We start from the raw sequence: 23348 nt of genomic DNA, 5'->3' as shown, positions 1-23348 counted from the left end.
AAGAACTCTTACAACTCAATAATAAAAAGATAAATAACCAAATTTAAAAATAGGCAAGCCACGCAGCGTGGCCAAAAAAAAAAAGTAAAAGATATTAATAGACATTTCTCCAAGGAAGATAGACAAATGGTCAATAAGCACATGAAAAGAGGCTTGATATTATTAGTCATCAGGGAAATGAAATGAAAACCACAATGAAATACCACTTCACACCCACTAGGATGACTATAATCAAAAAGTCAGATAATAACAAGTGTTGGCAAAGATATGGAGAAATCAACCCTCATAAACTGCTAGTGGGAATGTAAAATGGGGCAGCCACTATGGAAAACAGTCTGGCAGTTCCTCAAATGACTAAACAGTGTTACCATATGACCGAGCATTTCTACTCCTAGGTATACAGTCAAGAGAAATGAAAACGCATGTCTACAAAAAAACTTGTACACAAATGTTTATAGCAGCATCAATCATAACAGCCAAAAGGTGGAAACAATCCAAATGACCATCAACAGATGCATGGATAAGCAAAATGTGACATATCCATGCAACAGAATAATATTCTGCCACAAGAAGGAATGAAGCTCTGAAATATGCTACAGCGTAGGCGAACCTCGAAAACATGCTAACTGAAAGAAGCCAGTCACAAAGGGCAACATATTATATGATTTTATTGATATGAAATCTCCAGAATAGGAAAATCCATGGAGACAGAAAGTAGATTAGTGGTTCCAGGAGCTAGAAGGAGGGAAAGTCCAGGAATGACTATTAATGGGTATGGAGTTTTTCTCTGGTATGATGAAAATAATCCAGAATTAGACTGCAGTGATGGTAGCACAACTTTGTAACTATATTAAAACCACGGAATTGTACACTTTAAAGGAGTGAATTTTATGGTATGTTAATTATATCTCAATTTAAAAATATGTACGAAACGGACTTACTTCCCTAGTGGTCCAGTGGGTAAGACTCCACGCTCCCAATGCAGGGGGCCCGGGTTCGATCCCTGGTCGGGGAACTAGATCCTGCATGCATGCCGCAACTAAGAGTCCGCATGCCACAACTAAGAAGCCCGCATGCCACATCGAAAATCCCATGTGCCGCAACTAACAACTGGTGCACCCAAAATAAATAAATAAATAAATAAATATTTAAAAAAAGAGAGAAAGCAACAGATTGATAACAGTGATTGTTCTTTTTTTTTAATAATTAACAAAACGGATTCAATTAATCCAAAAGATCAGTCACAAAGACGTTTTTAGGTTTCAGTAATATTAATCATAGCCATTTTCCTATACATTAAGAGAACCAGATGGCCAAAGCAGAATATACTAAAAGCAATGCCACAAGAAAAAGCTGCTACTTGAACAAGCTAACAAGAGAGGAAGAGGACACCAAAAAATGTCCTCCCCAAAAGACCAACTGGCCCTGATGGATTCACTGATAAATTAATCTACCACCTCCTGAAGTTTCCTGACATGCCTGAACTCTCACAGTTCCTACTGCCCAGGAGCCCCAGCCCAGCCTTGACCCCTTCTAGAAGGCCTCTTCTAAACTAGTTCACTCCTGAACTAGCAAATATGATCACATCTTGCCTCTGCTGAAAACACTCCTAAAACTCAGCCATAAAAAAGAACAAAATAATGTCATTTGCAGCAACATGAGTGAACCTAGAGACTGTCATACTGAGTGAAGTAAGTCAGACACAGAAAGACAAATATATGATACCACTTATAAGTGGAATCTAAAAAAAAGGGTACAAATGAACTTATTTACAAAATGGAAGTAGAGTCACGGATGTAGAAAACAAACTTATGGTTACCAGGGGATATGGCGGGGGAGGGATAAACTGGAAGACTGGAACTGACATATACACACTACTATATATAAAATAGATAACTAATAAGAACCTGCTGTATAGCACAGGGAACTCTACTCAATAGTCTGTAATGGTCTATATGGGAAAAGAATCTTAAAAAAAAAAAAGAGAGAGGATATATGTACATGTATAACTGACTCACTTTGCTGTACACCTGAAACTAACACCTGAAACTAACACCACATTGTAAATCAACTATACTTCAATAAAAATTAAGAAAAACAAACACTCCTGCAGCTCCCACTGCTTATATATACAGAAGTCCAGGCCCCTTGCCATAGTAGACAAGACTCTTCCCTCAACTGGTTCATCCTGACTGTTCCCAGGAAGCCATCCCATCACAGCAGACAACTTATGGATCCACTCTCAGGCCCTATAGTACCACTGCCCAAAACCATCAGGCAAACTCCTATTTGCCCCTAAATGCCAGGCTGAAACACCACTTCACAGTGCTGTGGTGCAGTAACCACCCCTACAGCTACCCTCCACTAAATACACCTGTATCTATCAAGGAGATACATCAACCCTCAAACATCTCATCTGGAGTTAACACCAAAGTCTCAAATTCTAGACACAGCTAAGGTCACTATTATCACTCCCCTCCCCACCAACCATACATCCAAACAGTCCAAATAGCTTTCACCTCAACCAATGACCTCTTAGAAATCAGAAGCAACTGGCAGAAAGGCTTTAGCTGTTATCATCCTCTACCTCTCACCTCACTACCAAAATACATGCAAGTAGTTTCAGGTATAACTGTTTATGAATGATGATACTTTTGGTTTTGGAGAATGTTACGCTCATCATACGCACACACACACACGCACACACACACATGAAGTGACCCCAGGAAATGGAAAGTACCAAAGGGGATTCTGATCTTCCAAACCCAGTGCAGGGATGAACAGTGGCAGGCCCCCCCATCATTCCTGAGAGGAGTGTCTCACTGCAATCCCTACATCTGTCCTGTGCTAGGTCTGCGCAGCCATTCAACCAGCCCTGTATCCGGGAAAGCCAGAGGCATCCATCATTCCTAGGGAGAATCCCTATCTAGATGCAACCTGATTCCTACTTTCCACCTTAAGGAATAATCAGGGAGATGATCAGATACAGCAGGAAGGAAAACCCGCAGAAGCTGGCGGGCAGAGTAAAAATGAAGACAGGTACAATATCCACAGAACACTGAGGCTCCTTTCTCTTGCCGAAAGAGAGATGCACCAGTGAAGATGTAAAAAAGGTGCTAGCTTTCCTGATGTGTTACTGCAGGAGCTAACACCTCATCCACTGTCCCTAAGCCCCTTCTCCCTACAGGGCCACCCCCTGTGCCCAGGCAGGGTCCGACTTCACAACAATGTTACATTAACAGTGTCAAAGCACAAGACCCGCAGCTCACCTCTAAGCAGCCCAGAGGGGTCAAAAGACCCATCTTATGAACAAGGCAAACAGACTAAGACAGCTCCACATGGCTCCATCTCAAACAGTTTCAGGTCAATTTAGGCAGACGTTGAACTCCTCCTACCTCACCTGCTCCACACCATGGATCCCAAACCCAATGGCCAGGCGAAAACGATTCTTACTAAAGAAAGATGAGTGTGTGGAACTCAGAATATCATGCACATGGTAAAAGACTGCATTCCAAGACCAGCTAAAAGACAGGCATGAGGGCTTCTTGATGCAGGGGCATTTGCTTTTGGTTATTTTATTTTAATTTTATTTATATTTTTAAAACAGGTAATATATTCACAAGAAAGAAAATGTGAAAGCTTCAAAAGTGAAAAATTTCCTTCCCAGTCCTATCCCCAGCCACCCTGTCCCAAAGGACAGCCAATATTACAAGTTTTTCTTAGCTTTCCAAAGATACTCTATGCGTGTACAAGCAGATACAGATATATTCATTTTCCCTCTTCTTTTTTTTTTTTTTTTTTTTTTTGCGGTATGTGGGCCTCGCGCTGTTGTGGCCTCTCCCGTTGCGGAGCACAGGCTCTGGACGCGCAGGCTCAGCGGCCATGGCTCACGGGTCCAGCCACTCCGTGGCATGTGGGATCTTCCCGGACCGGGGCACGAACCCGTGTCCCTTGCATCGGCAGGCGGGCTCTCAACCACTGCGCCACCAGGGAAGCCCTCCCTCATTTTTTTTTACATTTGTTGTTGTATAGTATTCTTTTACATAGATTAACAAAAATTCATTTAACCAATGTTCAGAGTTGCTTAAAGTGCCACCCAATAACAGATAATAGTAGTTACTTTTGTATAACGAACCTATAAAAGCCTCTTTTCTCTGCCACTAAAGCCGTGCAAAAGTTCAAAGAGCACATTTAGTGCAAGAAAAAGATTTAAGAATCAGTTCACCTTTGATGGGAAATTACTTTTCTAAGCTCCCTGTTCACAAAGAGACAGAGCTAGGAACACTGTAGATACACCTAGTCAGCTAAGGCCAAGGCTTGAATAACAAAGACCACAGCTGCACGCTACACAAAGAGGCCAAACATGCCACACACATTCTGATTAATAACTAAAGGACAGTTTTTGCTCAGATCAAAGCCAAATTTTTTTAAAAAGTCAGGTTCCTGACAATTAGTTGAATCCTGAGCAGGTCTAGATTTCAAGTACTTGAAATTAGTCAATGACGAGAAAACCTGATTGATATTAAACATAGATTGGAAAAGACATACGGTTTAAGTGCTACTCACTCTTTGGAAAAAGCCAGCTGCCCTCTCTGTGTCAGAGGCCAAAAAGTAGAGAGGGCCCGGGCAAAAACACAAGGACTTTTCCTGCCTCCGTGACAGTGTCAGGACAGCTTGCACCATGTCACTTATACCACTCAAGGCACAAATGGACTTAGGACCATATTCTAGAACCCACCAGCTTCTGGTAGAGGCTTTTGTCCCCTCAACTGTGCCTAGCCCAGGACTGGGCATGAACTGCTGGGCAGAAAACAGCTGAAAGGGTGCCTGGGTGGTGGAGGAGGCCCACCTGCAGGGTCCAGAACCTTCCACAAATCTGAGGTTGCTGACTGTAAATCTAAGTCTCACGCACATCCTCCTATTTATTAAGAAACTGCCTCAACTGTCTTCCACATGGAGGTCACTTAAAGACTTTGGTCATTAACATGGTAAAGTAAAAAAGGAACCAATGTTGGTGGCAGCCTTCCTCTCCATATATGCCAGAGTCCCATGCTGGTAAGCAAAGGCCAACAGCAGTGAGGGCTACTGAGGCATATTCCCACTGGGAGCAAGCTCAGGTCACTTGGTTTTGACTGTAAACAGTTCAAATTCCATGAAGGACAATCACTTGCCAATTAATTTTTGGAATGGAAGCCCACACCAGCCCGGCCCAATGGCCACCTTTCAGGATCCTCCACCCAATGGCTTGGCTTAGCAAGTAGGCAGCCAGCAAACAAAGTCCTCTCCAGCTTGTTGGCTGCCACCATGACTCTCATCACAGAACGGATCAAGAGAGCAGAAAAATGTTCTCTTAGCCAATGACTCACCAGGAAGTCTGTTCATGTTGACGCCTTGAGCTGAGAGTCCTATTCCCATGTACCTTTGAAAAAGCATACATACAAAAATTCTGGTTAGCAAATGATTATGCATCTCCCTTCTCAAATATTTCTTGGTAAAAGACAGAAAAACAGGAAAAGCAATGAATGTAGAGACTCTTTTAACAAACTAGTGGTTCTTGGAGAACCTTTACATTTTGATTTTCTAATGGAAATCTCTCAATGCCTTAAGCAGCTGGAGAAACAGGAGGTAGTGTCTGTAACCAGGAACCACTGGTTTCAGTTTCAGAGGAAAGTTTCCTGGAGTCACTGCTTCCAGTCCCTTGGTTTCTGGCTCCAGCTAAGGTGGCGGAATCTATTCCCAAGAAGTGCCTAAAGTAACTAGTTCAATCCTAGGTAGTGTTTGGCAAAATAATGCAAGATCAAGACCAAACGGACAAGTCACTCTTCAGCAAAGACCAAAACATGGAAGAAGTAAAGCCAGCTGGATCCATATAGGATCGTAAGACCCCTCACACAGGGCTTCTTCTCTGGGGTCTCCAAATGCATTACCCTTGTCCTATACATTCACCACTGGCCTCCTCAGTCATCCACAGCTGAAGGTGGTGGTGTGCGAGGCCCCAGAGACACACCCCGTACTCTTCCAGGTACCTAAACAATTTAGGCAGCTACAGCCAGGTGGGACGCATGCTGGGCAATTTTGTCAAAGATATCTCAGTGGCACTCATGAGAGGGCAGGTCAGAAAAGGAAATGAACAGGGTTTTTTTAGTCTAAATATTTGTAGTGTACAAAGAAACAGTGAGGTATTTCCCCAAGAACTTAGAAATAAGAGAAACAAGTCACCACTATCTAAGTGTAAAATAGTAGAAACCCACACATGATGCCTGAATTAACCACATATGAGCATCAAGAGGTAGTTGAGAAGCTCACAATACTGAAAACACCAAGACGGCTTGGGGTAACTTTACGGTTACCCCAACCAAGACGGCTAAGGGGTAACTTTATGGTTGCATTAACAATGTGAATAAGAACTTCCCTCATGGTGCAGTGGTTAAGAATCTGCCTGCCAATGCAGGGGACACGGGTTCGATCCCTGGTCCGGGAAAATCCCACATGCCGCGGAGCATCTAAGCCCATGTGCCACAACTACTGAGCCTGCGCTCTAGAGCCCACATGCTGCAACTACTGAAGCCCGCGTGTTCTAGTGCTGTATGCCACAACTACTGAGCCTGCATACTGCAACTATTGAAGCCCACGTGCCTAGAGCCTGTGCTTCGCAACAAGAGAAGCCACCGCAATGAGAAGCCCGTGCACGGCAAAGAAGAGTAGCCCCTGCTTGCCGCAACTAGAGAAAGCCCATGTGCAGCAACGAAGCCCCAATGCAGCCAAAAATAAATAAATAAGTAAATAAAAACAATGTGAATGAGCTTAATGCCACTGAACTGTTCACTTAAAAATAGTTAAAATGGGGCTTCCCTGGTGGCGCAGTGGTTGAGAGTCCGCCTGCCGATACAGGGGACACGGGTTCGTGCCCCGGTCTGGGAAGATCCCACATGCCACAGAGCGGCTAGGCCGGTGAGCCATGGCCGCTGAGCCTGCGCGTCCGGAGCCTGTGCTCCGCAACGGGAGAGGCCACAACAGTGAGAGGCCCACGTAACTCAAAAAAAAAAAAAAGAAATAGTTAAAATGATAAAATTTATGTGATGTATATTTTACCACAATAAAAATTTTTTTTTAAAAAAGCAATTACATGGGGTTGCCTTATTTTGACCATTTCCAAGTAGCTTACATTTACATTCTAATTGTTCCCTGTTGTAATTCTGCAAGAAACCATTTTACATACATTTCCCCACCTTGGGCCATTCTTTTTCTCTCCTGGCATGTTCCATGCACCTTATGTACCTGTTTCCTAACACTACCAGAGTCCCCACAACGTGGTGCTCCTGAAGCTGCGAGCCTTCCACCTGCAGCAAATGCCCCTTTGCCCTTCTCTGGCCAGCTGCACCACTGGGTGTTGGAGAGCAGGGAGGAAGGCTCTGACCCACCCATTTTCCCCTGAAACCAGCTACCCACCATCTTGCTGGGCAGGACCCAGGAAAAGACAGCATCAACACAGGGCGGTGGGCCGAATAACTGGCCTGCAGGAGTTAGGGGAAAGGGGAGGGAAGGGAAAGGAGAAAAGGGAAAGGAACAGCACTTCAAAGAATGACTCCCATGGTTCAAAAGACTCTCAAACTGCCTGCTACCTCCTGCCAGGAGGGGACCTTCAAGGACCATCAGGAACAGAAGCTGTGTAAGCCTGATGGCAGGATTCCCATTAGACTAAAACCTGCACACTTGCCCAGAAAAACGGCAGCACAAATAATCAGCTTCCTTACTTTACGTGGAAGATGCTGCCAAAAGTTGGTCTCCATTCCCTTTACACCACAGCTGACCAAGCAGCAAATTACCCCAACTGCCCCCTCAGTCATCAATCAACATATGCAAATGCAATATAACCAGGAGTTTTCCTGACTTGGATGCCAGGCCACTTATCCTGCCCTGTTTAGAGGGGCCTGGCCTCTGCCCAACATCACATGTGATCCCATCCCTGGCATACAGGTTTCCTGACACTAAGATGAGGGCTTGTGTTTGAAGCACATGAGCTTCCTGGGTGACCCCCAACTGCTTAAAGTTACTGCAAATAGGGGAGGTCAAGGGTCATCCAGGAAGAGTATGCTTGGCCACCAGCAACAGAGCTCTGGTTCCACAACTTCCCATGGGAACAGGGAACTACTAAGGCACATGCACTCAAACACAAGTTGCTTATGTCTCTCCATAGGGGAAGCCTCTTCCACCTCCAGCAGCTAGCCCTCAACACCTCCCTGTAGACTCTGCCCCACAGGTGGGACAGTGTTTACCAGTGGATGGCCTGGGAGCCTCTGTACAAACCCCAGGGTCAACTTGAGAATCTGAGTAGATAAGCTAAGGGTAGAGCACACAGAGGAGACCAATACCCACACTTGGATGTCATGCCCCCGTGAGTGTCAATGACGCAGGGAGCAGCCCCACAGAAGCCTAAGTTGCATGTTCATATGAGGTCAAGCTAAGTCAGTGTTCAAAGGGAATGAGTCCCAATTTTTCAAACACTGGATGATATTAAGTCTTTTCCAAAAGTATGATGTTCTAAAATTACAAAAAGATGCAGCCTTCCAGCAAGTCTTCATACACTTAAAAACTGTTAACCAGGGCCTCCCTGGTGGCGCAGTGGTTGAGAGTCCGCCTGACGATGCAGGGGATACGGGTTCGTGCCCCGGTCTGGGAGGATCCCATATGCCGCGGAGCGGCTGGGCCCGTGAGCCATGGCTGCTGAGCCTGCGCATCCGGAGCCTGTGCTCCGCAACGGGAGAGGCCACAACAGTGAGAGGCCCGCGTACCACAAAAAAAAAAAAAAAAAAAAAAAAAAAACTGTTAACCAACCAGTCTAAGATCAGCAAAGAGCAGAAAAAAAACTATAAGGACACTGTGAATATACTAAAAAAACAGTGAATTGTACACTGTGAGTGAGTTGTACGGTATATTAAATTACTTCTCAAAAACACTCAACAAACTAGGCATAAAAGGAAACTATCTCAACATAATAAAAGGAAGGCCTTATATGAGAAACCCACAGCTAACATCATATCCAATGGTGAAAGAATGAGAACTTTTCCTCTAAGATCAGGAACAGGACAAAGATGCCTGCTTTTGCCACTTCTATTCAACAGAGTATTAGAAGTTCTAGCCAAAGCAAGTAGACAAGAAAAAGAAATAAAAGGTATCCAAATTGGAAAGGAATAGGTAAAACTATCTCTGTTCACAGATGACATGATCCTACATGTAGGAATCCTATATTCCACAAAAAACTGTTAGTACTAACAAACAAATTCAGCAAAGTCACAGGATACAAAATCAACACACAAAAAGCAGTTGTGTTTCAACATAAACACTGAACAAAGGAAAAAAGAAATCAAGAAAATAATTCCATTTACAATAGCATCAAAAAGAATAAAATACTTAGGAATTAACTTTACCAAGAAGGCAAAAAGCTTGTACACTAAAAACTAAAATGCTGCTGAAATTTTAGAAGACAGAAATAGGAAATTCCCTGGCAATCCAGTGGTTAGACTCAGGGCTTTCACTGTTGGGGCCCAGGGTTTGATCCCTGGTCAGGGAACTAAGAACCAGCAAGTCATGCGGCAGAGTGAGTGAGTGAGTGAGTGAGTAAATAAATAAATAAATAAATAAATTTTTATAAATAAATAAATTTTTAAAAAGACACAGGGACTTCCCTGTTGGTCCAGAAGCTAAGACTCCACACTCCCAATGCAGGGGGCCCGGGTTCGGTCCTTGGTCAGGGAACTAGATCCCACATGCTGCAAATAAGACCCAGTACAGCCAAATAAATAAATAAAATATTTAAATAAATAGTAAAAAGAAACAAATAAATGGAAAGACATCTGTGTTCATGGATTGGAAGACAATATTGTTAAGATGTCAATACTACCTAAAGCAATATACAGAATCAATGCCATCCATTTGGGAAAAGAAAAGCTGGGGACTTCCCTGGTGGTGTAGTAGTTAAGAATCCGCCTGCCAATTCAGGGGACACAAGTTTGATCCCTGGTCCGGGAAGATCCCACATGCCACAAGCAACTAAGCCCATACTCCACAACTACTGAGCCTATGCTCTGGAGCCCACGAGCCACAACTACTGAGCCCACGCATCACAACTACTGAAGCCCGGGTGCCTAGAGCCCATGTTCCGCAACAAGAGAAGCCACCGTAACGAGAAGCCCGTGCACCACAATGAAGAGTAGGCCCCGCCCGCCACAACTAGAGAAAGCCCGCGCACAGCAACGAAGACCTAATGCAGCCAAAATAAATAAATAAATAAAAATAAAATAAAACTAAGAACCCAGAAATAAACTCTCCTATATGTGGTCAACTGATTTTAATAAAGATGCCAAGACGATTCGATGGGAAAGTGATAGTCTTTTCAACAAATGGGACATCTGGATATCCAAATAGATACACAACTGGTGCTGGGACAACTGGATATCCACATGCAAAAGAATGAAATTGGGGCTTCCCTGGTGGCGCAGTGGTTAAGAATCCACCTGCCAATGCAAGGGACACAGGTTCGAGCCCTAGTCCGGGAAGATCCCACATGCCACAGAGCAACTAAGCCCATGCATCACAACTACTAACCCTGCGCTCTAGAGCCCACGGGCCACAACTACTGAACCCTGCGCACCTAGAGCCCATGATCCGCAACGAGAAACCACCACAATGAGAAGCCCGTGCACTGCAACGAAGAGTAGCCCCCGTTTGCCACAACGAGAGAAAGCCCTCGCACAGCAATGAAGACCCAATGCAACCAAAAACAAATAAAATAAATTTATTTTAAAAAACAACAAAAAAAGAAGGAAGTTGGACCCTTACCATACACCATATGCAAAATTAACTCAGAATGGATCAAAGACCTAAATGTAAAACCTAAAACTATAAAACTCTTCGAAGAAAACAGAGGAGAAAAGCTTTACGACATTGGAATTGGCAATGATTTCCTGGATTCTTTGGACACCCAAAGCACAGGCAACAAAAGAAAAAATAAACTGGACTACATCTAACTTTTGTACATCAAAGGACTGTCAACACAGTGAAAAGTAACCAAAGAAATGGGAAAAATATTTGCAAATCATATACCTGATAAGGGTTTAATATCCAGGATATACAAAAAACTCTTACAATCAACAACAAAAAAACAAGCAACTCCATTAAAATGGGTAACGGACTTGAATAAACAAGAGATACACATGGCCAATCAGCACAGGAAAAGATGCTCAGCATCACTAATTATTAGGAAATACACATCAAAACCACAATGAGATACCATTTCACACCCTTTAGTACGGTTATTATCTAAAAACCAGAAAATAACAAGTATTAGTGAGGATGTAGAGAAACTGAAACCCCTGTGTATTAATGGTGCAGCCACTGTGGAAAACAGTATGGCAGTTAATTATATGGTAATTCAAACACAGAATTACCATAAGATCCAACAATTCCACTTCTGGGCATATACCCAAAAGAATTGAAAGCAGAATTCTAACAGGTATCTGGACACCCAAATTCATAGTGGCTTTATTCACAATCAGCCAAAGGTGTATTAAAAAGAAATAACAAGACCAAAATGGAGTTATCTGCCCCTAGGATAGCAAACCAAGACTTCACTGCACATCAACTATACCTCAATTAAAAAAAAAAATTAGGGCTTCCCTGGTGGCGCAGTGGTTAAGAATCTGCCTGCCAACGCAGGGGACACAGGTTCGAACCCTGGTCTGGGAAGATTCCCACATGCCGCGAAGCAACTAAGCCCGTGTGCCACAACTACTGAGCCTGCGCTCTAGAGCCCGCAAGCCACAACTACCGAGCCCACGTGCCACAACTACTGAAGCCTGTGCTCCGCAACAAGAGAAGCCAGGACAATGAGAAGCCCACGCACCGCAGTGAAGAGTAGCCCCCGCTCACCGCAACTAGAGAAAGCCGGCACACAGCAACGAAGACCCAACACAGCCATAAATTAATCAATTAATTAATTTTTAAAAATTAATTGCACTTTGAACCTCTCTCAGGAATGTGACCTTTAAACAATCAATCTGAAATTTCCTGATTAGCACTACTGAGGTAATCTGCATGATAAAACCCCACCATTCCCTTCCTGCAAAAGATGTCCTGCCTGAAACAATCCTTCTTTTCTTTTGCTAATAACTTCCTTGCCCCACCCTCCTTCTGCCAGATAAAAACCTTTCCTTTTGTACAACCCCTTGGAAGGAGTATCTCTCTACTTGCTAGATGGGATGCTGCCCAATTCATGAACCGTTGAATAAAGCCAATTAAATCTTCAAATTCACCAGTTGAATTTTTGTTTTTTAACAGGTAGAAAGTTTCTATTGATGAGTGGATAAACAGAATATGGTATATACACACAATGGAATATCATACAGCCTTAAAAAGGAAAGAAATTTGGACATATGCTACAACATGGATGAACCTTGAGGACACTATGCTAAATGAAATAAAATTCATAAAGACAGGAAGAATGGTGGTTGCCAGGGTCTAGGGGGAGGGGAGAACAGGGAGTTATTGTTTAATGGGTACAGAGTTTCAGTTTGGCAAGATGGAAAAAGTTCTGGAGACAGATGATGGTGATGGTTGTACAACAATGTTAATGTACTTAAGGCCACTGAACTGTAAACTTAAGAATGATTAAAATGGTAAATTTTATGTTATGTATTTATATTTTACCACAATAAAATAAATGAACACATAACAGAACAACTGTTTTAAAAAAAAAGGTTCAAGCCCACTATCACCAATTATAACATTTGTTATTACATAAAGTCTTTTCCTCTCTTCAAGCTCGGTCATTTAGGGTCCAGGGAGATAATATCTTTACCTGCCTTTTCCAAGGTGTCATTTCTGGCCAAAAACCCAGCATGTGAATATGAGTTTATTTGGTTCTGATATCTCCCAAACATCAATCCCTCAACCCAAATATACAAGCACAAGAGATGGAGCCTAAGTCTGCAGGCTCCAACCCTACATCTCATGCCACAGTGGGGAGAACAGATGCTGTGTCTGCTGCCCACCTCAGGATGCAGGGGCTATGGGCTGGAGCCCCCAGCGCTCAGAGGAAAAGCAAGAGTCAGTGCAGTGCTGGGCACATAATGGACATTCAACAAACACCTAGGGTTCATCCATTCACAGGTTGGTAAAGAATTTTATCACCAAAGTCACAGGTTCTCTCCCAGCCACATTTCAATGGGAACCTCAGCTTCTAGGTGGTATGAGGTCATGACAGAGCTATGTGACAGATAAGTGAGCTCTGAACTCAGTCACAACATCCCCAGTACTATTCTCCCCTCTTGCTGACATTGGACTTCAGCTCTTTGAAATTAAATGACTTACAACCACAGACCTAGTGACATAACAGGCACAAGGGAAGTTCACTTCTCCATCCACTCACAAAAAATCTAGGTAAGACCTGAGGTTTCCTCTCAATCACCAATGAGGGGACTTTCCTGGTGGCACAGTGGTTAAGAATCCTCCTGCCAATGCAGAGGACATGGGTTCGAGCCCTGGTCTGGGAAGATCCCACATGCCGCAGAGCAACTAAGCCTATGCTCCACAACTACTGAGTCTGCGCTCTGGAGTCCGCGAGCCACAACTACTGAAGCCCACGTGCCTAGAGCCTGTGCTCCACAGCAAGAGAAGCCACCACAATGAGAAACCCGTGCACCACAACGAAGAAGAGCTCCCACTCGCCGCAACTAGAGAAAGCCCGCCCACAGCAATGAAGACCCAACACAGCCAAAAATAAATACGTAAATAAATAAATTTATTAAAAAGAAAAATCACCAATGAGTAACATGTGTAGTGCCTTGCCAGGTCCTGGACTGATGTGGTCCCAGCTCTCCGATAGGTTGCCATGAATGAGGCAAAACAATAAGGAAAAAATACCCAAACCCAAGTATGTTCACCTTTGGATCTAAGAAGCAGGAAGAATGACGTTAAGAAGTCACCCTGACACTGCCTCTCCTCCGTTGATCTCTGGTGGCACTTGAAAATGAATGGGTTGTTTGCTGCTGTTGGGTCCTTGCTAAAGTTGTAAAAACAGGTGTGATAAATGTCTCTTCATAGAGGCCTCCGTAGTCACCCATTCCACAAAGATCCTCTGTGCCTAGTACAGCGCTGGGGACACAAGGGTGGATTCCCTGCCCTGGAACAGTTTCCAGTGCCAAGTCAGGGGTGGGCCAGAGAATCAGGGTGCAATGAGTGGGGGGTTCCCAGAGGAAGCGAAGGCTGAGCCAAGACCTAGTAAAGGAGATGAGGGAAAAAAAAAAAGGAGCTTGTTCCACGCAGAAGCAACAGAATGTGCTGAGGCGTAGAGGCAAGAAAGCAACCCTGTGGTCAAGGAAGTGAGAGGAGTTCAGTGTGGCTGGGTCACAGCTTGGGCAGACCTAAAAAGAGCCAAAGCTGGAGCCGGAAACAAGCTATGCACACACAGCCTGCATGCTAGCTTAAGGAGTTTGAACTTCATGGGAGGTCACTGGGAAGCTGCAGAAAGGGTTTAGAAAGGGCGCAACTGATCAAACATCCGATATTTGAAAAATGGATTGAAGAGGCAAAACTAGAGGCTACCAAAATCATCCCAGTGGAAGATGACAAGGCTGGACAAGGAAAGAAACAGTGGGATGGCAAGACGTGGAGAGAGCCAAGTGTTCTTTAGAATACGGTGAACTTACTGGGTGGGGGAGGAGCTGCCCAGGACACATCCCAACACAACCAGTCACCAAAGAAAGGGCAATTCTGAGACGTACTTGGAAAGTTTGGAGCCTAAGTGCCTGTCAGTAGCAGCCTTGCTCCAGCTCTGCTCCAAGCCTTTACACTGTGCACAAACAGCTGAACAGGAAACATACCTGTATCAGAGCAAATATATCGGACAAACCCAGATTCAAATCACCTCTTCACCATGTGCCCAAGGGCACATCACTTGGCCTGTCAGAGTCTGCTTCCTCAGCTATCACCATGAATCCAGAGAGCCCTCAGGGCAGCCACTGAAATGAGTGGACAACCCCACTGTCCTCTAGTTCATGCACTGGAGGCTCTTCTAGTATTGGAATCTGGTAAAGGAAAGTAGGCCATCCTTGAAGGCCTGGATCTTGGGACATTTAAAAACAAATGCCTGTTTACATGGGACTGCCAAGGAGAAAGAAGGTGGGCATTTGCTTCCTTCTTGGTAATGGGTCAGGCAATGCTAGGAACACTAACAGACACAGGCTGCCACGGTCTCCTGGCAGGGACGCAACAAGGGCTCTCACTCCCCAAGCTGGTGACAGGCACAGACAGAGCTCAGTTCCCCACACTTCACATCTCCACTAGAGCTTTCTTTTCAAGTAGCAGGATATATCTGAGAAGCTTGGGGGAACAGTTATTTACCCCATAAAATGACTGAAAGTAAGGTAAATCCATCTGATTTACTCCTTTCTTCTAATATGGTAGCAAAATAGAAAATAGCGTTTGTCAAGAGAGGTGAAACAGCCAGTAGGTGTAGAGGGACAACAGACGAGCTCTCATGGCAGAGAGGCCGTGAGTCGGCCTCTACCTTCTCAGTCTCTGTTCTTCACCGCAAAAACCACAACATGGGCTAGAAGAATGACTCCGACTCCGCGTCTCTGTCAGGCTCCAGAGAGAAGAGGGCTGGGTCAGGATCTCCCAGAGAGCAGGAGAGAAAAGAGCAGCAGCAGCAGCAGCAGCAGCAGCAGCAGCAGCAGCAGCAGCAGCAGCAGCGGCCCTCGGCTGACCACACAGCCAGGTCCACCCTGAGGCAGCAGGTCCAAACTGGGGCCCTGGAAAATGACCAGCCTTGAGAATGGACTGGTCGTTTCTGGGGTCCGTGCTGCCCTCCATCCGCCTCTGCTGACTCTCCCACAAAAGCAACAGTCCGCTGAAACCACTGCAGTCACGCACAGAGTTGTGAGCACGTTCCAGTCAGCTTAGATTCTTCTTTTTTCTCTTTAGTTTTCCAGATTTTCTACAATTAGCATAAATTACTTTGATAATCATAGAAAAATCATTTTCAAGAGCCAGCTGATGGCTGCATAATGAGGAGGTTGCTGGCTCTCACCCATCAGACTCTCCCTGGATTGTCCCAGGGCAACATTTCAATGCCAGAGAGGCACAATGAGGGACCTGGTTTTCATGGTCAGCTCCTCCGTATACTCACTTCCCTGAGCCTTGACAGGAGGGCAGAATCTGCATCAGAAGAGCACACCTTCAGAAACAGCAAGAAATGGTCAAAATCCATGCTCAGTAGAGGAGCTGGGGCTCCTGGTGCATCCCAAGCATAACCCAGAGGAGACCCTCAGGAGACCCCGCTGAAGTGACACAGCCTCAGCACAGCTCTAATTGACTGGAGAGTGTTCCATGACCCAGGCAGGCCTGGGGGTAGACACAGGACAGGACCTCAGAAAGCAGGCCTCTGGACTCTCACACCCTTTGAAGATATACAGCAAGGCCTGGAGGGAGGAGACCACCCCTTTGCTGTAATCCCCCACCTGGTCCTCAGAGATAGCTTGGAGCGCTCCATGCAAGGAACCTCTTTGGCAACAAGTCTGACATTCCCTTCCTCCCTCCTGAAGAGAAGCCCCTGAAGAGTTTTAAAGTGACAGGGACACTTTGCGGCAGGGCTCCAGAGACAACATCCCAGACCCTGAAGCCTGGTCTCAGACACTGCAGCCTAACTCAGGACTGTGGGTCTTTGATTTCACCCCACATCTCAGGTTCCCTATCAGAAGAAGAGAGGTTGGACTAAACGGGCTCCTAAGCACCTTCCCAGCTCTGGCCTAGAGACTTCGGTTCTTGGCAGAATAATGTCTGGGTACTGTTGCAAATGTGCTGTACCCAGTTCCAAGCCCAAGATGGGGCAGACCCTGGAAAAGCAATCAAAAAGCCATCAAGAAGACATCAAAAGAAAAGGAAATTATAGATCAATATACCTTCTGAAGAGAGATGCATAAATCCTCAACAAAACTATAGCAAACCAAATTCAACAACATTAAAAGGATTAATATCATGACCAAGTGAGATTTATGCTAGGAAATCAAGGGCAATTTAACATAAGAAAATCAATCAAGGCACTTCCCTGGTGGCACAGTGGTTAAGAATCCGCCTGTCAATGCAGGGGACGTGGGTTTGAGCCCTGGTCCAAGAAGATCCCATGTGCTGTGGAGCAACTTAAGCCCATGCGCTACAACTACTGAGCCTGTGCTCTAGGGCCTGCAAGCCACAACTATTGAAGCCCGCGTGCCCTAGAGCCCACACATTGCAACTACTGAGCCCATGCGTCACAACTACTGAAGCCAGTGTGCTCTAGGGTCCGCGTGCAACTACTGAGCCTGCGTGCTGCAACTGCTGAAGCCTGCGTGCCTAGAGCCCGTGCTACGCAACAAGAGAAGCCACTGTAATGAGAAGCCCACGTACCGCAACAAAGAGTAGCCCCCGCTCACCGCAACTAGAGAAAGCCCACACGCATCAATGAAGACCCAATGCAGCCAAAAGAAAAAAATAAAGAAAATCAATCAATATAATAAACTTCATTAACAGAAAGAAGGAAAAAGAAAAACACATGATCATCTCAATTGACAGAAAAAGCATTTGAAAAATCCAGCATCCCTTCATGATAAAAACACTCAGAAAACTAGGAACAAAAGGGAACTTCCTCAACATGATAAAGGGCATGTACGAAAAACTCACAGCCAACATACCCAATGGTGAAAGACTGAAAGCTTTTACCCTAAGATGAGGAACAATACAAGGATGTCCACCTTTCACTACTGCTATTCAATACTGTACTGAAAGTTCTACTCAGACCGATTAGACAAGAAAAAGAAATAAAAGGCATAAAGATTGGAAAGGAATAAGTAAAACTATCTCTATTTGCAGATGACATGATCCTATATCTAGAAAATCCTATATATAGAAAGTCCCAAACAATATACAGAAAGCTTACTAGACCTAATAAACTATCTAATAAATAGCAAAGTCGCAGGATGCAAAATCAACACACAAAAAGCAGTTTCAATATACTAACACTGAACAATCGAAGGAGAAAATTAAGAAAACAATTCCATTTACAATAGCATCAAATCAAAGAAACAAACAAACAAAAAACCCTTAGGAATAAATTTAACCAAGGAGATGAGAGGTTTGTATACAAAAAATTATAAAACATTGCTAAAAGAAATTAAAGAAGACAAAAATAAATGGAAAGACATCCCATGTTCATGGGCTGGAAAGCTTAATATTGTTAAGATGGAGAGTATTGTTAATATACTCTAAATTGATTTACAGATTCAACACAATCCCTACCAAAATTCCAACAGTCTTTTTTGTAGAAATGGAAAAGTCAGTCCTCAAAATCCATATGGACTTGCAAAGGATCCCAAGTAGCTAAAACAATCTTGAAGAAAGAACAAAGTTAAAGGATTCATACTTCTCAATTTCAAAACTTACTACAAAACTACAGTAATCAAAACAGTGTGGTACTGGCATAGGTGGACATATAGACTAGTAGAATAGAATTAAAAGTCCAGAAATAAATTTATACGGCTGAATTACTTTCAACAAGGATGCTAAAAGTCCATTCAATGGGGAAAGAATAGTCTCTTCAACAGTTGGTGCTGGGACAACTGGATTTCTACTTCATATCTTATATAAAAATTAACTCAAAATGGATCAATGATCATAATACAAGAGCTAAAACCATAAAACTCTTAGAAGATAACATAGGGGAAAAGATTCATGACCTTGGTTTAGGCCATGGATTCTTAGATATGATACCAAAATCATGAGCACCAAAAGAAAAAAATAGATGAACTGGACTTCATCAAAATTAAAACTTTTATGCATCAAAGGTCATTATCAAGAAAGTGAAAAGAGGGAATTCCCTGGTGATACAGTGGTTAGGACTCCGCACTCCCACCACAGGGGGCACAGGTTCGATCCCTGGTCAGGGAACTGAGAATCCACAAGCTGCCCAGCGAGGCAAAAAAAAAAAAAAAAGTGAAAAGACAACCTAGAGAATGGGAGAAAATATTTCCAATTCATATGTCCTATAAGGATCTACTATTCAAAATATATATAGAATTCCTACAACTCAACAACAAAAAGACAAACAACTCAATTATAAAATAGCCAAAGGACTTGAATAGATGTTTGTATCACCAAAGAAGATATACAAATGGCCAATAAATACATGAAAAGATGCTCAACATTACTAGTCATTAGGAACTGCAAACCAAAACCAAAATGAGATACTAATTCACACCTAGGATGAGGAAGGAAGGGAGGGAGGAAGAAAGAAAGAAATAAGTTGTTGATGAGGATGTAGAGAAATTAGAAATGTCCCACATTGCTGGTGGGGATATAAAATTGTATAGCTGCTTTGGAAAATCGTTTGGTGATTCCTCAAAAAGTTAAACATGGAACAATCAAGCAATTCTTTTTTTTTTTTTTTTTGGCCATACCATGGGGCTTGTAGGATCCTAGTTTCCTGACCAGGGATCTAACCCGGGCCCCCTGCAGTGGAAGCACAGAGCCCCAACCACTGGACCGCCACAGAATGCTAATCAAGCAATTCTTAAGTGTACACTCAAAAGAACTGAAAAGACGGTCACTTCCCTGGTGGCACAGTGGTTAAGAATCTGCCTGCCTGTGCAGGGGACACGGGTTCAATCCCTGGTCTGGGATGTCTGCGCGCCTAGAGCCCATGCTCCACAGCAAGAGAAGCCACCACAATTAGAAGCCCGCGCACCGCAACGAACAGTGGCCCCCGTTCACCACAACTAGAGAAAGCCCGCACACAGCAACGGAGACCCAACGCAGCCAAAAATAAATAAATTTATTTCTTTAAATGGCTAAAATGGTACGTTTTATGTTATATTTATTTTACCATACATACACACACACACACAGTGTCACCAAAAACACACCTATGGCCCTGCAGGCCAGCATTAGCCTCATCTGGCTTTTCCAGACAAGACAAGTAGGGCTTGGCAGAGCTCAGTGGAAAGCATCAGAGTATCCTGGCCTCATGTCAGGGCCAGAAGAAAGAAGTCCCTCACCATAAGCACACAGCAGATGACAAGAGTGAAGAACACAGAACTACCTCTTTTTACTTTTCATCCATTTCTCCTTAGAGGGAAGGTGGATTTTATGGACTGGCAAGCCCATAGACACTTTAAACAAATGTTGCCAATGACTATGGGGCCTGAACTTTTGTTTTTTGGCTGTGCCACAAGGCTTGCGGGATCTTAGTTCCCCAACCAGGGATCCAACCAGGGCCCTGGCAGTGAAAGTGCCAAGTCCTAACCACTGGACCACCAGGGAATTGCCTGAACATTTTTAATTTAAGTTCCATCAGCTGAATGTCTCCAGGCCCACAGAGCTCTGGTAGGAAGTGACAAAGAGGAGAGAAGAGACAAGCTCCTCAGCCTCAGGGCTGAGATGGCTCTCGGGGGCTGCAGGAAGGTAAGCTCTGCCGTCAAGCCTCTCAGGTCAAAGGGCCAGTCACCACTGCCCCGTCCCCTGCCTCAGACCCCCCAAGGAGCTACTGGAATCTCATTGGACAGTTTCCTCTTAACATCTAACACATAAGCCACAGCTCGCAAGGCTGGCAATCTTGTCTCTGTCAGAACCTGCCCCAGATAAGAAATCAACAGCCTCCACAACAGAGGAGATCTCTGGGGTCGTGGTTACAAAACGGTCCCTGGGAGACATTTCAGGAGAAACACCAACTGACATTTAGGTCTGAAATGAGGGCTAATATTTGATGCTGGGGATTTTACTTCCTGGTCTGACGGGCCTGCTTAAAGCCACAGTCCTTCATGACACCAGCTACCGTGTACAAGCTGCTCCTCCAGCAGCCACACCCCAACCCTACCCCTCTACCAGGAAGCCAGCCAGTCACCCACTGAGCCCAATTCTGTGCAGGCCCCCCCACTGAGAGGAAGGGTATTAGATGAACGGACCCAAGCCGGTACCATCCAAGAAAGAGCAAGCCTGAAGGCAAAGGGACCATGAGACAGGATATGCTCGCAGGGAGGAACGTGGTTCTGAATGTGTGTCTAGAGACCCTCATGCATACACTACCACCAGCACCATCAAAACACTCAGAGAGTCCACAAGACAGGAAGGGGCGGAACAGCCCCCATGGGTGGCCCTAGGCAGGTTTATTCACAACCCTGCATTCTGCTCCTTCCCTAAAGAATCTCCTGGGAAACTCAAGGTCCGAGACTTAAAAAATTCCAGAGCTTACCACATTCCAAAACCAAAGACACTGCCCTTAACTAGAGGGTATAACCAACTGACACCCCACCTGAATGTGAGAGGGTTCCCACCAGACCCCACATCCCGTAAGCTTTGGACCCTAACCTCTCTGGCCCTGTGTAATTATAAAGCTGGAGCAGAGCTCAGTGTGGACACAGCAAATGCTCTTAGGTACTAAGATACTACCCTTAATTAGTTACAGGTGTTCTCTAGTTACAGGTGTTCATCCAGAAACTGGCCTTGAGTTTGCTGGTTTGTAACTTAGCATCTTTCATTATTCTCAGCACGGGGTCTTATTCAAGTAACCTACCATTACATGGAAACTAAGTCCTAATGATTTTGAAAGCTTCAAATTCCATGTAATAAACTCCTTCCTGCTTAAAATATCTGGAATCGTTTCTGTTTTCTGCACTAGTCTCAAATGATATAACGTACATAATGGCAATAACCTAGATTTGTTTAAACCTGAATCTCTCTGTCCCTTCTGCTATCTATTGATATTTTAAAAATGTACACCATGTCAGGTGTTACAAGAGCGAATGTATTCCTTTACAGTTTAAAAAAAATTATAGGTAAAATAAAAATACATTTTGGTTAAAAAAAAAAAAAAAAAAGGCAAGGCTGGGCTTCCCTGGTGGCGCAGTGGTTGAGAATCTGCCTGCCAATGCAGGGGACACGGGTTCGAGCCCTGGTCTGGGAAGATCCCACATGCCGCAGAGCAACTGGGCCCGTGAGCCACAACTACTGAGCCTGCGCGTCTGGAGCCTGTGCTCCGCAACAAGAGAGGCCGCGATAGTGAGAGGCCCACGCGCCGCAATGAAGAGTGGCCCCCACTCGCCGCAACTACAGAAAGCCCTCGCACAGAAACAAAGACCCAACACAGCTAAAAATAAATAAATAAATAAATTTATTTAAAAAAAAAAAAAGGCAAGGCAAATGTAACTACCAATAAACTCCTCGCACAACAGTTGATACTAAAAGAGAGCATTCTATAAAATAGCCCATGACAATTTCAGGCACATGGTTTTGTAGACCAGGTTATAACCAGTTCTGCTCAGCAAACCATCCCCTCTACTTCTTTCCTCTTGGTTCAGCTCTGCCTCGGCAATGTCCTCTAGAAGAGACAAGCTGAGCCCTTGGACCATCTGGGCACAACTGCCCTTCTCCTCTCCACCTCTTCTCATCTTAAATCGTCTCTATCCTGAGGACCAGTAGGTTTTGTCTCATGATGCAACTCTGACCAAAAGATAGCAGCTGCCCGGTGCATTGTGCAGTGAGAAAACATCTGGGGCTCTGTCTGGACAAGAACGAATGCTGCTACCAATCCGTAACATTTGCCATGCAAGCTGAGTGGACAATGGGGGTATTTGAGCCTTGACACTTGTCATCCATAACCTAAACTTCCCTGAATCCCAGGCCATCTCTAAGGTCCAAGAGGTAGGAGAGGAAGAGAGTGTACAAGGAATGCTAAGACTTACCCCTCCCCCACTTCCCTACACAGTCCAGAGCATCTTTCACTGGCCCCTTCGTGGCAGGGGGCTGGGCCCTGTTCCAGCACCAAGTCCCCTTGTCTCATTTCTAGCAAGAGTCACAACCTCACAATTCAATTACAACAGAACACCAAGGATCCTAGAACTAGAAAAACATTTTATGTGGATTTTAAACAAAATTTCTAGGGAGGCAGAGGAACATCCTTGCATTTTGACACGGTGTTATCCACCCCTCTCCTAGTGATCAGTCCCTTCCTTCTAACTTCTGACCACCCACTCTGGGCCCTTGATTCCCTCCCAATGGTCCCAGAATAGGATGGCACACAGTGCCTGTCATGTAGAGCTGCTGAGACCAGCCTCCTGTGCTCCACTCGGATGAGCTCCTTGTTTCCCCTCTAACAGGGAATCTCCCTGACCTGGTGACTCATCTAGGGAAAAGACCAGGGAATTCCCTGGTGGTCCAGTGGTTAGGACTCTGCGCTTCCACCGCAGGGGGCCCGGGTTCAATCCCTGGTCAGGGAACTAAGATCCCGCAAGCTGCATGGTGCGGCCCCCAAAAAGAAAAGAAAA

At 44.6% G+C, this 23348-nt stretch overlaps 1 protein-coding gene across 4 annotated transcripts in view; it reads right to left on the bottom strand.

Moving 5' to 3' along the window:
* RANBP10 (RAN binding protein 10) overlaps positions 1-23348 on the bottom strand; it is a gene marked incomplete at both ends in the record, with an annotated part of 63155 nt that overhangs the window by 33253 nt on the left and 6554 nt on the right. For all 4 annotated transcript variants that reach the window (XM_079723969.1, XM_079723971.1, XM_079723970.1 and 1 more), the window contains one exon: positions 5367-5419. In XM_079723969.1, coding sequence (XP_079580095.1) covers positions 5367-5419 — 53 coding nt within the window. The remainder of the gene's footprint in view (positions 1-5366; positions 5420-23348) is intronic.

Source organism: Hyperoodon ampullatus (assembly GCF_949752795.1).
Source record: "Hyperoodon ampullatus genome assembly, chromosome: 18".
NCBI lineage: Eukaryota > Metazoa > Chordata > Mammalia > Artiodactyla > Ziphiidae > Hyperoodon > Hyperoodon ampullatus.
The sequence above is the reverse complement of the archived record's forward strand: the minus strand, read 5'-3'. Positions and strand labels throughout refer to the sequence as shown.